This window comes from Cyanistes caeruleus, chromosome 1, assembly GCF_971803275.1.
Source record: "Cyanistes caeruleus chromosome 1, bCyaCae1.hap1.1, whole genome shotgun sequence".
In the NCBI taxonomy this organism is placed as follows: domain Eukaryota; kingdom Metazoa; phylum Chordata; class Aves; order Passeriformes; family Paridae; genus Cyanistes; species Cyanistes caeruleus.
This window is the reverse complement of record NC_141701.1, coordinates 136,522,632-136,537,769: the sequence shown is the minus strand read 5'-3', so window position 1 is coordinate 136,537,769 and position 15,138 is coordinate 136,522,632. Positions and strand designations below refer to the sequence as shown.

The following is a 15,138-nucleotide window of genomic DNA, read 5'->3' as shown; positions in this document are numbered from 1 at the left end:
TTATCTTTATCTTTATTATTTTCATCTCACTACATACAACATCAAACTGTGAGATTTGTGACAATTTTTAAAATAAAAAAGACAAAGAAAAAAGCAAGATGGGAAGGATGTGAAGAACAGACATGCAGCTTCTCTACAAGCTTTCACTGGATATTTATTTTCTAGTATCAGCTCCATTAAGGGATTTCTTAAAAGCCATTCTAAATATATTTCTTTAAAGGCAGCACTACAGTTCTCCTCAATGACCTGTATAATGGGGCTGTTTCTCAGAAGTATGTGATTTTTAACTCTCCATATTTCAAGGCTTTTTTTCTCACCCAGATGAAAGTACAGAGCTTAAATAAATGCCTCTGTAGATCTGCCCCAGCTTGAAGGTCATTTTACAAAGAGAACCTTACCTAGCAGGTTTTTCTCAAATGCCTTGTATTTTTGTTTTATGAACAGGCATGTAATTCTTATACAAAATTAACATGCACTGCTGGAGCGGTACTGATGGTTAGCCCAGTACACCACAGTATCATTCTCACACAAGTTCTACAGCCTCTCACCTGCTTTGAGAATACCAATGATCAGGAAAACATTTCATGTATTACCATAACTTTATTATCTGCTCAACATCTTAATCACTAGATTATTTTCATGACCTATACTTGTATCACCTTGTGTAGGGATCTCCCTACACACCTGTGTTTATGTTAAGTCTCAAGGAGTCTATATGCTGTACAAAATTGTTTTCATCATCAGGTAACTGTAATTATTTTCTAGCCATCACCCCTTGATGTTTCATGCTTGTTACTGATCCAAGTAGGCTCCCTGCTTCAATTCCAAGTTTGTGCAACCCTGTTCTGCTGTTTCCAATACACTTGGTTACACAAATCCCCACCTCATTTTGAAATTGATGTCCCAAAATACTGCAAGGAGTGACTGCATGAGACACGAGGGGTACATGCAAGCATCTGGGAGCAATAAGCTCTTCAGCTAGAACAAGAGTTTCTATTCCCTTCCTTCCTTGCATTCTTTTTAATATAGGACTATACAAAGAAAATTTCTGAGGGCCCAGCCTGCTCTGTAACATCTGTTCTACACTACTCAAACAAGCAGTCATCATAAATAAAAAGAAATTTTGGAAGTCTGTCAGAAATACAGACTGAAAAATTAAAACTACCATGGTTTTATTTCTTTTGAATTTAAGTGCATTAAGTGCAAGTTCTCTGAATAATGTACACCCTAAGCACACATATTGGGGCAGACACATCTTCCTCTATATAGTTTTCCTTTTTTTTGTGGTTTAGTCTTCCTAAACTTTACTATAACAGAAAAAGCCTCTCCTCATTTTTATTTTTTTTTTAATATACTCCAAAAGACTACAGCCTTGTTTTATCAGCATTCCTCTCTCTATTTATGTGCTTTTCAAGCTGTTACACTCCAAGAGATGCCTCTGTATTTAATAAAATAATTTAATCAACAATACCCACATCTTTATTTACCATTAAAAACATTAAAACAATAGTCTGTGGATAAGAACAAACACAGAAAACAGCAACTTCTCAGGGATTTATAAACACTTGCAAGTACAGTATTTAGGATTACTGGCTAGTCATCCCAGACCTTTACACTTTTCAGCATCTAAGGAGTTTCTTATCTCCATCCATATCACCAGTACCTTTTCCCAAGGATTTTCAGAATATGTGCCATATAAATAAGGATATCAAGTTTTGGGGTTGACTTGGATACATTTCCCTCTTCCCTGATGCTCCTCAGCCTTCTGCAGTAGAGACAACATGCCTGGGATTTCCTGGCAGAGAGAAGCCCAGGCAGAACAGCAGCTGCTCCCCAGGCATTCCCAACACTGGCAGGTAGTTCCACAAAGGCCCCCAGATGTCCAGGGCCACCAAGTGCACACAGCTTGGTTACAGGTGTGTGTGCAGCAAGACCAATGGATCCAGGCTTTGCCAGCTTTTTGTCAGCACCTCAGCCAACATGTGAGAATGAACATGAAGAACAGCTGCTTCTTAGATGTTGTAACTTGAAAGCATAGTAATGTCATTCCAGGATCCAGGATGTCCCCAAGCTTGGTACTACTTCCCTTTGGGAGGAGCAAAACTTGCTAAGCTCTTGTCTGTGCAGAACAAATAAAGTCATCATTGGAACTTTCAGTTTGCATGGCCACTAGGAAGGAGCATTATTACACTCTAGAGTTTTGTCCCAGAAAATACAAAATGCGAGTATAGTGAGCTCAGAACCCTATAAAGAAAACTGAATTATGTTTGAAAACAACACAGGGCCACATAGCTGAGTTGCACATTGTAGCCTGAATCAAAAACTGTTTTGCCCTGTACCAGAAAAAACAAAAATGAAAAAATGTTAAGGCCATATTCTCCTCCCATCTGCTCCAAGCCTACCATCTGATCTGCCTTTTACAAAGCCCATATCAAACACAGCCCTAGAGGTAAAACAAATGGCTTTTCCAATGCATCTTAAAGGCTATAATTAATTATATTTTCCATAAAAAGTTAAATATGAAACACCAGTCTGTATCCACTGGGCACTTTTTTGACAAGCAATCAAGATATGACTACCTACATCTGTCCTTTTCCAGTCTCCCACACATCTATCCACTGCTTCTTTGTAGCTTGTCTTCATAGAACAGAGCTCTGAGAAATACAGATTCCAGTTCTTTAATCACAAGATCTTAACTACAGTAAGACACCTAAAATATAAGACACCAGAATTTTATAGCAAGTGGGTACAACTTATAAATTATGAAACCTGAAGAGTTTTTGACATTTACTTTCCCTTTTGCAGGGAAATCTTGGATTTTTTTCCTCCAGCCAGACAACTTCAACAAACAATTGTGCACCAAAACTGTTACTGTTGACTCAACCCAGCATGAATCACAATACTGACAGGCTTTTCTTTCCATGGAAGAAATCTTCTCATAGCTCCCTCCACTTAGAAAGAAACAATTTTTAATCTTACATTTTCATATTTGGATACTTTGCTGCTCACCCTGTGGCAATATATTTTCTGATCATTCTGTATGAGAGGGGAGGTGTTGAAATACTCAGGCTTAGAGCTACACTGATGCTCTGCCCTGATTTCCAGCACTGTGAGATATCACTGACATAAAGCCATCAGCTTGAACTCAAGTCACAAAGGAGGCTGAGATTTGGTGTGTAAAGCCTGAAGCAGGTATAGATTGCAACAGGACAAGCCATGGCTTGTAGAGACACTGATTCCGTATCTGAGACTCTCCACTGATTGGCACTTGCTGGCCCAGCCCTTAATCTTCTATGATAATCCCATCCTGCAGCAAATGCTGGAGAGAATGTTCTAGACCCTTTTGAAGGCTAAACTACTAAGATTTTAACAAAAAATATTTGTATAGTAAGTTTCACACTCGCCTTTCTGAATATCATTTGTAACCTTGATTATACCTGTTAATTTGTAATTGGAAACTAGAAGGGGAGAAAAGTTTAAAGGATGGGATTTCAAAAATCTCACTCACCCACACACCCAGCAGCTCCTCCTACCTCAATAGTACTCCTCATTGTGGTGCAGCCACTAATAGAACCTAATAATGCATTGCATTTTAGAGCAACACAAATTTTAGCTCTTTTCCCCCTTCTTACGAATGAAGATTCATAAGATGGTAAGAAGATTCACCAACATTGAAATTCCTATGAATTGAAATTCCTATGAAATCTGTAAAATTCCTAGTGAAGAAAGGTGGAAGGAAATCTGTTAAGGAAGTATCTTTGAAGTCAAACAGCAATGAAAAAGTGAGCTTATGAAGCAAACAGAGGGTGTTTCAGAGCAAAGGCTAACACACGATCAGAAAAAGCCACCAAATGCCCCATTAGAAACCAAAGATGTTGAAAACAACCTGAGAAGATCTTTGAGAAAACAAAACTATTTGAAAAGATAAACTAGTCATATGCAGCCTAAAGAAACACAGTTGGAAAATATATTGTATTTTAAGAGTAAGAAAAGTATTTCTACCTGGAAAATAGTAATTAGGAACAGGCTCACTTTTTTCAAAGCTGACCTATGTCCTGTACTAACTACTGCCTTTGAAATCCTAATGTCTACATGTATTTGCCTGTTCTGAAAGCACACAGACCTCAGTGAGTATTGTCTTTTAAACCCAGCTCCCATATCCAATGCAAGAAGACACCAAGCAAATTGTTAACCAGCTGTGTCTGCCTGTGCTGCCATCAGCACTGCCCCATACCAGCACATGCAGCACAGCACCTTGCTCTAGCAGACCTTCATCTGGTGCAACTGCAACACAGCTGGGAGAAAAGCTTTCGGGAGAGAAATGCCCCTTAGGAAGCCAAGGTTTAAGAGTATTATAATGCTGAAACTTCCTACAGCCTCTGCAGTACCTAACTTCTTGTTCCTGGAGGCAACACTTAGTTTTCACAAAGATTTACTAACACCACTACTACTCAGCATGCAGGCAAAGGGTCATCTTTATTTGGTAAGATTTTAGAACAGATTAAATGCCTTATCACAAAGCAGAAAGATTATACAGAAATATTCTACTGAACAACTTGTAAACAATTTCCAGATACTTTGCTTATTTGTTCAAATACCTTAACTTAGTGTGGGAGCCTGTCAAAGAGGGGTTTCTTTACCTCCCTTTGGATTTACCCTCATTCTAAAAAAAGAAAACATCCACAAACATTCTCAGGGAAACATTCTAAAGCATGAATTGGTTCTGAAAGTCTCAATATTTTCCACCCTGTATCAGATCATTAGGGTGCCAATCCTAGTCTACCTTTGGCTTCTTCAGCTATTACACAACAAGAAAACTTTGAATGCCCATTTAAAAAAATTCACATTTACTGAGCAATGGTGTTTTGAAGCTTCTTTGCCTTTTTAACATTGACTTAGACATCAGATTTCTTGTGCATTTACTAGCAAGTGCAAAAAAAGTTAAAATGATGCTCTTCTAAAGCACCCACCCACTTTATGTGTCCCTCTACTCTTCCAGCAGCTACAAACAAGAGCCTTCCCTTCTGCAGTGCTATATCAGCTAAGAGCCCACTTTCTTCTTTGATGTCAAGTATTTCATGTACCCAAAAATAATTTGTCAATGACTTTGTCTGTAAAGAAGCACTTCATACCTGTCAGAAAGAGACTACTGACATAGCTTTCCAGAGAAGTCAGGCTTCTCACACAGCTGCAGGGTGACCTTTACCAAACCACCAGGTTTTAAAAAAAACTTTAAAAAAAACTCTTCGATTTCCTCAGCCTATTTTAGTGAATTCTCTATTTTTCTTTCTTTACCAACACATTAATGTCTGGATATTTGTAACCCACAGATCCAGTAAGTTTGTCCTCGTTTTTGAGTAGATGTTACAAGTCATTTATTTCAATGCTGGCATGTCAGACTTCTGTTTCTTTATTAAGGAGCCACAGGCTCTATTGATTCAGAAAGGCAGTATTTCAATGGTTTGTATTCAACATTTTCAAAAAACCACAGACTAAAAATGCAATTATAAAAGGCTGTACTTTTCTGTCGAGGCCAATCTGCCAGAGACAATACACAAGCCATAACTGATGTTCACTGAGCTTACAGATAATTCTCTTCCACTAATTCAAGAAACTTGATTTTGAGGCAGTGGCATACAATTCTTAAACAATTAGATAATGATCTGCATGCAGATTAAAGTTTGATGGAAGAATGTAAGGCAAACTCAAAACAGTATGGACCAGAAGATGGAGGTACAATATGAAGCAAGGTAGTCAAGAGAAGGGTCCTGATTTTCAGAATGTACCCACTGCCTGTCGCTGAAAAATATACCTTCCACAACAGAACTTACAGACTGTAGGGGTTTGGGGGTGAGAAAATAAACAAGACTGGATAAACTCACACAATCAAAACATAACAATGTGTCAGTTTTTAGCACAGTTGTCACCAGTGTCTACATCACCTCAGACACAGACTTGGGCACGTTGGTTCTTTTCTTTAGTTTGTATCTGAAAGACTGAAGGTAATCATGCTTCTATAGTTCTGTGAAATATTTTTATATCTGTACTGTAAACAACAATAATTATTTTCAGCTTCACTTTTAATCAGGGAAGTGGTTAGAGCACCACAGAAAGGGATTAAAAACCTTAAATGCAATGGTAAAGTTGTAACATACCAGGGACTTTGTGAAAATTCTGTCCTAATTATTGCAGCATAATCAGGTGTTGCACCTGTAAGCAGTATGAATGATGACATATCACCAGAATTATTGCAACAATAACAGAACAAGGTAAAGCTGAAATCTGCTATTCTGTTTAACTTACACTGCCTTATGTTTAAACTGCCTCTTTAAAAAACAAGTATGCTAGATTTGTTATGCAACAGGTACAATTTAACTTCCATGATTCTCTGTGTATCTATGCAAGTCATTTTTTAATGCAGTGGCTTCTGGCCCTGTGCCACAGACACCAAGTGAATAAGTAAATCCTTATTATACAGATCGCTGACCTGAATCTACTGATACTCTTACCTGCCCATAAATCCAGCTGTCAGGCAAACCTATTGCATCCCACACATGAAGTACACACAACTACAGTTGAGAAAAAAGTCACACCCACATTCAAAATGGCCCTGAAACCTAAAGCCTTCTGATAATGTTTTCATAGTTTTAGTTACTTTCCCATGAAAGTTCTGTAAACATAAGTTTATAGTCCTTCTAAGAAACATCTTTTGATGGACGTTTCGCATGACCAGTGTGCTTGGGAAGGTGTTAACTTAATTATCCAATCCCTGGTCGTTGTTGAGAATCTATAAATACTGGAGTTAGAGAATAAAGTGTTTCTTTTCCTGTTCTAACACTGAGAGGCGTTTGTGTGAATCATTTTGTGTCCTTTAGCGACAGCCATGTAAAAAGTTCTACCACTACTTTTCCCCAAAAACAATGAAAAATTATTTCTGTTTCTCGGAGGCTTGATAATAAAACCACATTCCTTTAAGGTAGGGAAAAAAGCCACATACAAAAGCCAACTTCACCAGTTGACTCATACTTCTTAAAGACATTAACCAATTTATTTGTGCAATGGATTTAGCTTTTAAAAACAGTTTCAAGTTTTGCCCTGTTGCATTTCAGTTTTCTAATGTCATTTTACGCCAGATTTAAACAACTGTAAGTCTTACACAACAGCCTTATGAACACATTACCTGTAACATAGTAACTGGTATGATCAAAACATTCTCACAATGGCACTGCTAAATAAAAATCAACACACTTTTTATGCAGCTGTGACACCACTAGGTTTGCCACCTGTCAGTAATTTAAAATGTTTAAATATTCCCTTCATGAACTTAAGCCTCAGAAAACTTGTATTTATTAGAGAAGCCATGATTTAAAAATCATGAGGTTTATTGTTTGGTTGTTTTTTTTAATTTTAGATTAGATGACAGAGCTGGATTACCAGAACTGTATTCAGTTTGACAATCCACACCTTCATCAGAATATATCAGTATACATCAGTTGTTCATTTTCTTAATGGAAAGGCACAAACTATATTTGGTCGGGAGAACTGTTTTGTTTTAAATATCCTCCTTTCTTCAGGCTTCCTTCAGCAGCTCAAAAAGCTTGTAGACAAGGACTAAACATGCAGCTGGACCTAATCACCTCAAAAGTCAAATAAAATAAAAGCCAGCCTAATGAAGTGGCAAGCCCAGGAGTCACAAGTGTTAGCAGGAAGTTCCTACAGCACCAAAACAATGGATATGATGGATTTACACATAATTAATTATTCCTACCTTCCAAATACTTAGAGACTTTCTCCATTCGAACTGCCATATGGTAAAGAGAATGAACAGAGAGATGCAACATTTAGCTTTCACATAATTTACAGAAAACAAGCCCCCAAAAACACTGAGTTATGATTATTAGTAGTACAAAGAAAGTTATTTGTCCGAACCTGATGTTAGGTCAGATCCTCTGTTCTTTTTATCTTCTACTATTTCATAGAATGGGCCTATTACTTGTAGTAACTCTTCAACTTTGTCCGTCATTGGCATACTCTCAAGAATCTGCACAAGTCCAAAACATGAAGCATCTTATGAAACAGCATTTCAATGATTCATTCATTCATTTCCACTGATTTTAGAAACTGCTGGCCATTGTAAAACTCAGTAACATTTCACTAAGTCACTAAACTTGTTGTTCTGATTTTTTTTTTTTACTTTTTTTTAATTACAGGGAAACAACATAAAACTTAATTATTGAACAAAAAATCTTATAATTATATTTTTTTTTCAGGTGAAGACAAGATGAGAGAGCTAATGCATTTGTCAACAGTAAAACACAGCCATGTCAAAGTATTTATTAGTGGACCTTGGAATCCATTTTTTCTGCAATTATGAACTAAACCATCTCAAAGTTCAACAGGCTGTAGTTAGCCAATTATTTTATAGACAAGTCTTTCTGCAGAGAAAGTGAAACAGAAATACTTTTTTTGTCTTAGAGGATTCCTTGTATTGTCAAACCCTGCCACTTCAATGGAACATAAGGAGCAGATCAGAAGTGCTCTACTAGGTCCTTCTAAGCCCAAACAAAAAATGGACACAATACAGCAAAACTGAGACAGCACAAAAACTTAGAAGTGGGTGCTTTAGAATCAAGTTCTGCTCTTGAAGTCATTTGGAGCATTTCTTCATTTCAAATTACAAAAAATAAACTTTTGAATATATGATAGGAATGCAAATCTTAAATCTAAAATAAATTAAAAAGAAGAGATTCAACAATTGGATACTATTTTAAAAGCACATGGTATTATTGTCTCATTCTAGTTTAAGTCCTTTCAAACAAGCTTTTTGCCAATAGCTTTGTTCCTCTTCCATCCTCTACTTTTTTAGTTACCATAATCTAAAAGTGGCAATAGCTATAGAAAAAAAAACAGGCTAAAGCAAACTAACAGCTACAGTGCACCTCCTCCTCCTGAAGGGCACCAAGAAAGCAACAGATGAAGGTACATGCTGGCACAGAACATGCTGCTCAAAGGCACCAAGCATGCCAGCAAGCAGTAGGAGCAAAAGCTGCAGCGTTATTGCACGGAGCGGGAGCTCCAGACAGGCTAACACCTAGAAAGTCAACACTAGCAAGGATACAACCAGTCAAGGATACCAAGAGACAACAATTCTATCAGCCTGCAGTTTCATTGCCACTTCTATGATCTGTTCAGTGTAAATAAGTCATTCTGGCTTTGTTAGGGAGAAACGCTCAGATACACAGAGCTGGATATGAAACAGAGATTGAATAGTTTTGTGATTGCTGACTTTTTTACTTCAATAACATTGAGAGAAACAAGAAGCCTATTCTAGAATAAGGCTTCTATTTGTTATGTATTTATTTCTATGGTCTGCTCTGTAAACTGTTTCATACATGCATTTCTATCATGTCTACACATTATTGCTCTTCATGTATTCTAAACAGACCTCAATATATTCTGTGTTACTTACAGCAATTCTTAAAGTTTTTTCTAACTGCTAGCTTTTAGGTGAGCACAAAAAGAGAAAATACTTCCACCAGCAAAAGTAACTGTTTGCTTATTATAACCACTAGGCTTAATAAGCAATCTCAAAATTTGAAAGTGAAAAATAAGTTATTATGTATCCTGATTTACTGTTTTCCTTGGATGTCCCACAATTCATATATATTCATGTTTCAAATTAGAAACACCACATATTATTAACACTTCATGTTATGATATCAGTTATTTGCAATACATAACAAAACAAATATAACAAATATATATCTGAAATGTAAACGAATTAGTTTAAACAGCATTGCAAAATAAATTTCAGAAATGCTACCTGAAACAAATTAAGCTTGAATCTGAGCTCAGGTGCATTTTGTTTATTTTAACTAAAAATAAGACATTTGGTCATCTCTCACCAGCATATCATAACCTCACATTCCTCAACTGTGATTTTCAAGGTTACCCAATTAAGGAGGGAAAAAAAACCTGAAACAAATTTGTAATTTTGTGACAAGGTCATCTGATGCATGTATAGCCCAAATACTATGTGCAAATGCCAGGCAATGCCCAAGGGCTGCGGGAATATGGCAATCCTATACACCCTTAGACAGTCCTGGGATATCAGCATACAAGTGGGTTTTTGCCCCCTCAGACATGGATACCTACGCAGCAGCAGCAGCCTGCCCACTGTAAGTCCATGAGGATTAGTGCAGTATGTGCTGATAGAACAACCCAGTGGATCCATCTGAAATGCACTTCCATTCACATTGCAAGTAGAATCAATTGGGATGGAAAAGCTGAAGCTAGTATTCCAAATGTGAGAGCTGAAACAGCACCAAAGCAGGGTAAACAGATTCCCTGGTTTCAAAGCTGAGCAAGGCAGAAGTCATTTGCTCTCCAACCCCTACACGTAATCCTCACAGAACAAGAATATTTGTGGTTCATTAGGATCAACGAAGCAGACTTCCTCACAGGAGGCTTTACTAGAGTTGTTTTAGAACAAACATTGCAATTTCACTTGGTTTTAGTGTCCTTACCAGACCAGTTACTGCACTAAAAAAAACCATAAGGTAATCTACTGAAATATCAACACAATATTGAATCCAAGCACTAAACCTTGTGGCACACATTCAAAGGAATTATTAAAATTTAGTGGGATTTTGAATCAAACAAACAGTATTTGGCCTTCTGTGGTTTATGGAGCTGCTTATTTTTTTTTTCATTTTAGAGGAGATACAGTAATAGCAGCAGGAACTAAATTACCAAAATTACAGACAGGAAAAAGAACCATAAATCAGACTCCAGCTCCTTGCCTAGTAAAAATTTTTATTGTATCACACATTAAACAGATTCAGAGTTTGATGCCAAGATAGTGGCCTAACAAAAAAGCAAGTGTATTTGGAATAGAACATTTCCCCTTGACTCAAACCTCAATATAATAATAGATTACAATTATACTTTTATTCAGATTGACAGCAAGTAATCTTTAAACTGAAAAAGTTCTCTAAAAGTTTCAGTGAAAAGACTGCAGTGAAAAGAGTTAGTTAAGACATAAAACTTTTAACTCTGTTTACTTTAGTTAATGCTGCAATTCCTGCTTAATATGGTAACTGTGACTGTCTACAAGTTACACATCTATTTGAAAACAGAGCACATGACTCAATGCTAAATAGTTTCACTGAAACTATAATATTAATGGAATATTTTTGTAACAAGCACAGAAAATTCAGGTTGCTGAGTTCTTCCTCAAAAATCAAAAATTATTAAGTTTACGTATTTGATTATATTCGTGTCTCTAGTCATGAGTGAGAGCTTTTCTCCTAGTCCTTCTGGAAAGTTGTTTTAGTTTCTTTTCAAGGATAAGGATCACTTACCTCTCTTAGCTCTAAGAACTGAGGCAGTGTGGTACAGTTTTTTTTCCTTAATGCCCCCTTTACCATGATTTCAATATTTCACCATGATTTCTTTAGCTCTGTCATTTAAGCTTCATATCATCTAGAGCTCTCATGTTTCTCTGAAAACAACACAAATTCTGTAGCTTTTAAAGGAACTTTGTCATTTTCTTCTCCCAACAGGGCAAACAGCATAGTACTGAAATGTAAGAATTCACTTAGGGGATAACTCATTTGGAGCTTCAGCAGGAGTAGTCAGCAAGACCCACCTCACATTCCTCTATTTCTGAAACATTTGTTCTAGAAAATTCCTTCATTAGTAAACATACCTTTTTCATTTCATCAACATAGGCTATCATGGCTTCTTCTTTGGACATGTTTCCCAAGGCACTCCAAGCATCCCTAGGAAAGAAAGTCGCATATACCTTCAGTATCTTCAGGGCGTACTGGATTTTTTTCAACTTGGCCCTAAGTAGGTCAGTTATGTAATGTCCAAAGTTTCTCTGATACAAGTAAAACGCAAGAATAATTCACATTATTTTTTTAAGTATAAATATATAATTTGCTAGAATAATCACACAGTGGAAGAAGAAGCAACAAACTTAACAGACTGGGGACCGAAGAGTTCCTCACTGACTACCTATGACTTTGTACCAGTAAGTTGAAAATAAGCCCAGATACAAGACACACACATTACCCTTTTGACTAAATTGAGTTTGAGATCCTCTGCTGCATAAAACAAACAGGCCCAGACACCTCAGCTGTCACTGAGGTAGAAAAAGCTACAAGAAAAATCTGTCCTTTTCGAGTTTAGCGACTGGGGAAAGACACATCAGTCTAGGAGGCAAATAGTTACCACAGCAGCTACTTATGACCTAAATAAAATCTTCCCCTCTCCAATGCTTCAAACAGAAAACTAACCAAATTTATCAGTATTGCACAAGGAAGCTGTCAGAACATGGACTGCAGTAAAACATTTCCTCAGTCTTGCACATGATTTGACATTACAGAGTATTTGTCCCACTCACAGAAAACCACCAAGGTTAATGGCTCACATTCCAGTTACAGCCAGAGAGGAAGGATGCAGAAGGAAGCAAGGAAGGAAGCAGAAGGAAGCAAGGAAGGAAGCAAGCAAGGAAGGAAGCAAGCAAGGAAGGAAAAAGTCCTAGGAATCATTTCACAAATTCCCAAGACCACCATGGCCCCAAAGACAGCAATAATATTTTTTCTTCAGGACAAATCATCGTTAAAATATTATAAACAAAACATTCACATTGGCTTTTCAAGGAGAACTTAGCAATTTGGTGAACCAGAATCCCAGGCCAAGGCAAACACAGATAGTGGGAAGCCCTGCCACTGAGCAGACAAACCAGAAAGACATAAACCAAACCTCCCCAAGAGCTCAAAGCTGTATTAGTGGTTGCCACTGAGCACTTATTTACTTCAGGCTCCCATCACACATGAAAACTCAAGAAGGAAGAACTCCAGACACTCATCCACATCACTCATTCTTCAGAGCACCTAAAACTTAATTTTACAACGTGGGATAAACACTACAGAGGTACCATGAGGTACCATGACCAAGAAAAACCTGCCCACCTGCATAATCCAAGGGAACATTTCTACCTGCAATCTGAGAAGTTATAAATTATCTGAGTTAGAAAGTTGGAATACAACAGAAAACTAATTCAAGTGACAAAGGTTGTAAATGTTATTTTTATTTAAAAAAGAAAGAGTTCACAGAGTTTCTTTCTCCAAGTGCTACTCTTCTAAACATCTCCACTCCAAGCAAAAAAAATCCCCAAAATAACAACTCATGAAAAGTTACCATTTGTATCTACCGATTGGATCCCAAAATCCAGGTCGAGGAATGTTACAGGGTCCTTGGGTTGCTTGCTTATAAAAGCTATAGAACTTGAGCATCATTTCATTCGTTGGCTGGAATGAACCTAGTGAAAGCATTTTAAAATACAATTAAATTGTCATCAAGAATATTTTACAAGTTTAATGGTTCTGTGAGAAAAAAACCTGCAGCCTGTTACAGCCTCATTCACAGCAGTACAATGTAAGTCAACAGAGAACAGAGACCATCTTCACCTCATCTACCGAGAACCAGCGCCACTAAAAATATTTACTGTACAAACAGCAAGTTTCAGATAGAGTTTAATGGATTATAACCTTTACTGTTGCTAAGGTCAGACTCCACAATTAGAATAAAATAAAGGTAATAAGTAACATAAAGTCGATGTCCTTTCACTCAGTTTAAAGGGACAGGTTTAGTTCTCAATAAACAAAGTATCATACAAGTCACTTTACTGTTAACAAATTATAACTTACTGAGAGTCTCCAGAACTCAAAAGAATAACCAAACAAGCACAATTAATCCAAAACACAGCCTTCTGCAGTGTTTTTGTTTACTTTAGGTATTTGACAACACTTTCACTAACAGTTTCACTTTACCTCCTGATTTGGTGTTTTCTTCTTTGTGGAACACACTTTTGTAGAGGTAAAGAAATGTAAATATGAAACTCTAACAGCTGGCAGGGAAGATTCATAACCAGTCCATTAAATCAAGTAGCTTGAGGTTGAGTTCTAATCATTAGAAGCTTACAGTGACCTTTACCTCAGAACCTCAAAACCATCCGATTTTACTTTACGTCTGAATTAGTGATGTATGTAATAAACGAATTTTTAAAAAAATTATCATAACTCTTACCAAAAAGATACGTTCTTTTTTTTTTTTTTTTTTTTTCATTTTATTAACTCTTTCAGCAGAGGGGAACTCACGGTAACAGCTTTGTTAAAGTAACTTCAGGATTTCAGGGAGACTGAAATCGCGAGGAGCTGACAGATCCCCTGGTCCAGGCGCCCCACTGAGGAGCTCCTGGCAGGGCTCGGAAGGCCCCCGAGTCGGCGCTTCCCCCGAGAGGCGGGGAGCAGCACTAATGCCGAGCTTTCCAGCGGTTCTCCAGCCGCTGCCGGGGCGGCCCCGCTGCCCTGATTCCCCCTCGGCCTCGGCCTCGCCGCGCCGCTCTTCGGGCCCTGCCGGCTCCCGGTGCCCGCCCGGCCCCGATGGCGCGGCTGCCGCCGGACTCCCCCCGCCACACTCACCATTTTTGGGCAGGCTCTGGATCACCTTCACGGCCGCCTCGAACCTGGTGGCGTGCAGAGAGCCGGTCTCGGCCATGGCTCCGGCCCCTCACAGCCTCCTGCTCGGCTGCCGAGCCGCGTCCGGCGGGGCAGGCTCAGCTGAGCGCCCCCGCCGCAGCTGCCTGCACAGGAGCAGCGCCGGGAGGTGCCGGGCCGTACTCAGCCCCAGCCCCGTTCTCGGCCCCCGCCCCTGCACCCTCCCCTCCGGCGGGGCCGGCACAGCCCTTCGGACCGGCCTCGCCCCGCACCCCCGGCCGGCCCCGCGCTCAGCCCACCCCGGCCTCCGCCCCGGCCTCAGGCGCCCATGTTACGTCTCCCACAGCTGCTCCCTGCCCTTCCCTCCTCCCGCACCGCCCCAAGGCCGCGGCGGCACGCCGGGAAATGTAGTTTCTTTTTCTCTGCTTCCTCTTCCTACCCTCTCTCTACCCTACTTGTATTGCTATAATTCAGGAAAATGAAAATTTCAAAACGTGCCATAATCGGGCTGTTTTACGGACCGCAGTTATCTTCAGGACATCTGCCACCTTACAGCCTGCTGTGCTGCTGCTTCCCCTCCTCACAGCCATCCTCATACCCGCACCTAGTCCCACACAATCCACTTAAATTA

The 15,138-nt window shown here is 38.8% G+C and overlaps 1 protein-coding gene across 2 annotated transcripts in view; it reads right to left on the bottom strand.

Annotated features, from left to right (window-relative positions):
- The window catches only part of ACBD5 (acyl-CoA binding domain containing 5), a 30,241-nt gene extending 15,399 nt beyond the window's left edge, over positions 1–14,842 (bottom strand). The window contains exons 1-5 of one of the 2 annotated variants that reach the window (XM_086861768.1): positions 14,493–14,774; positions 13,210–13,330; positions 11,711–11,783; positions 7,930–8,041; positions 7,769–7,801 (exon numbers count right to left, since the gene is read on the bottom strand). In XM_086861768.1, coding sequence (XP_086717894.1) covers positions 7,769–7,801; positions 7,930–8,041; positions 11,711–11,783; positions 13,210–13,330; positions 14,493–14,568 — 415 coding nt within the window. In that variant the 5' untranslated portion in view covers positions 14,569–14,774. Of the gene's footprint in view, positions 1–7,768; positions 7,802–7,929; positions 8,042–11,710; positions 11,784–13,209; positions 13,331–14,492 lie in introns of both variants that reach the window. The other variant, XM_086861776.1, reaches the window with a different exon arrangement.
- Positions 14,843–15,138: the final 296 nt, after the last annotated feature.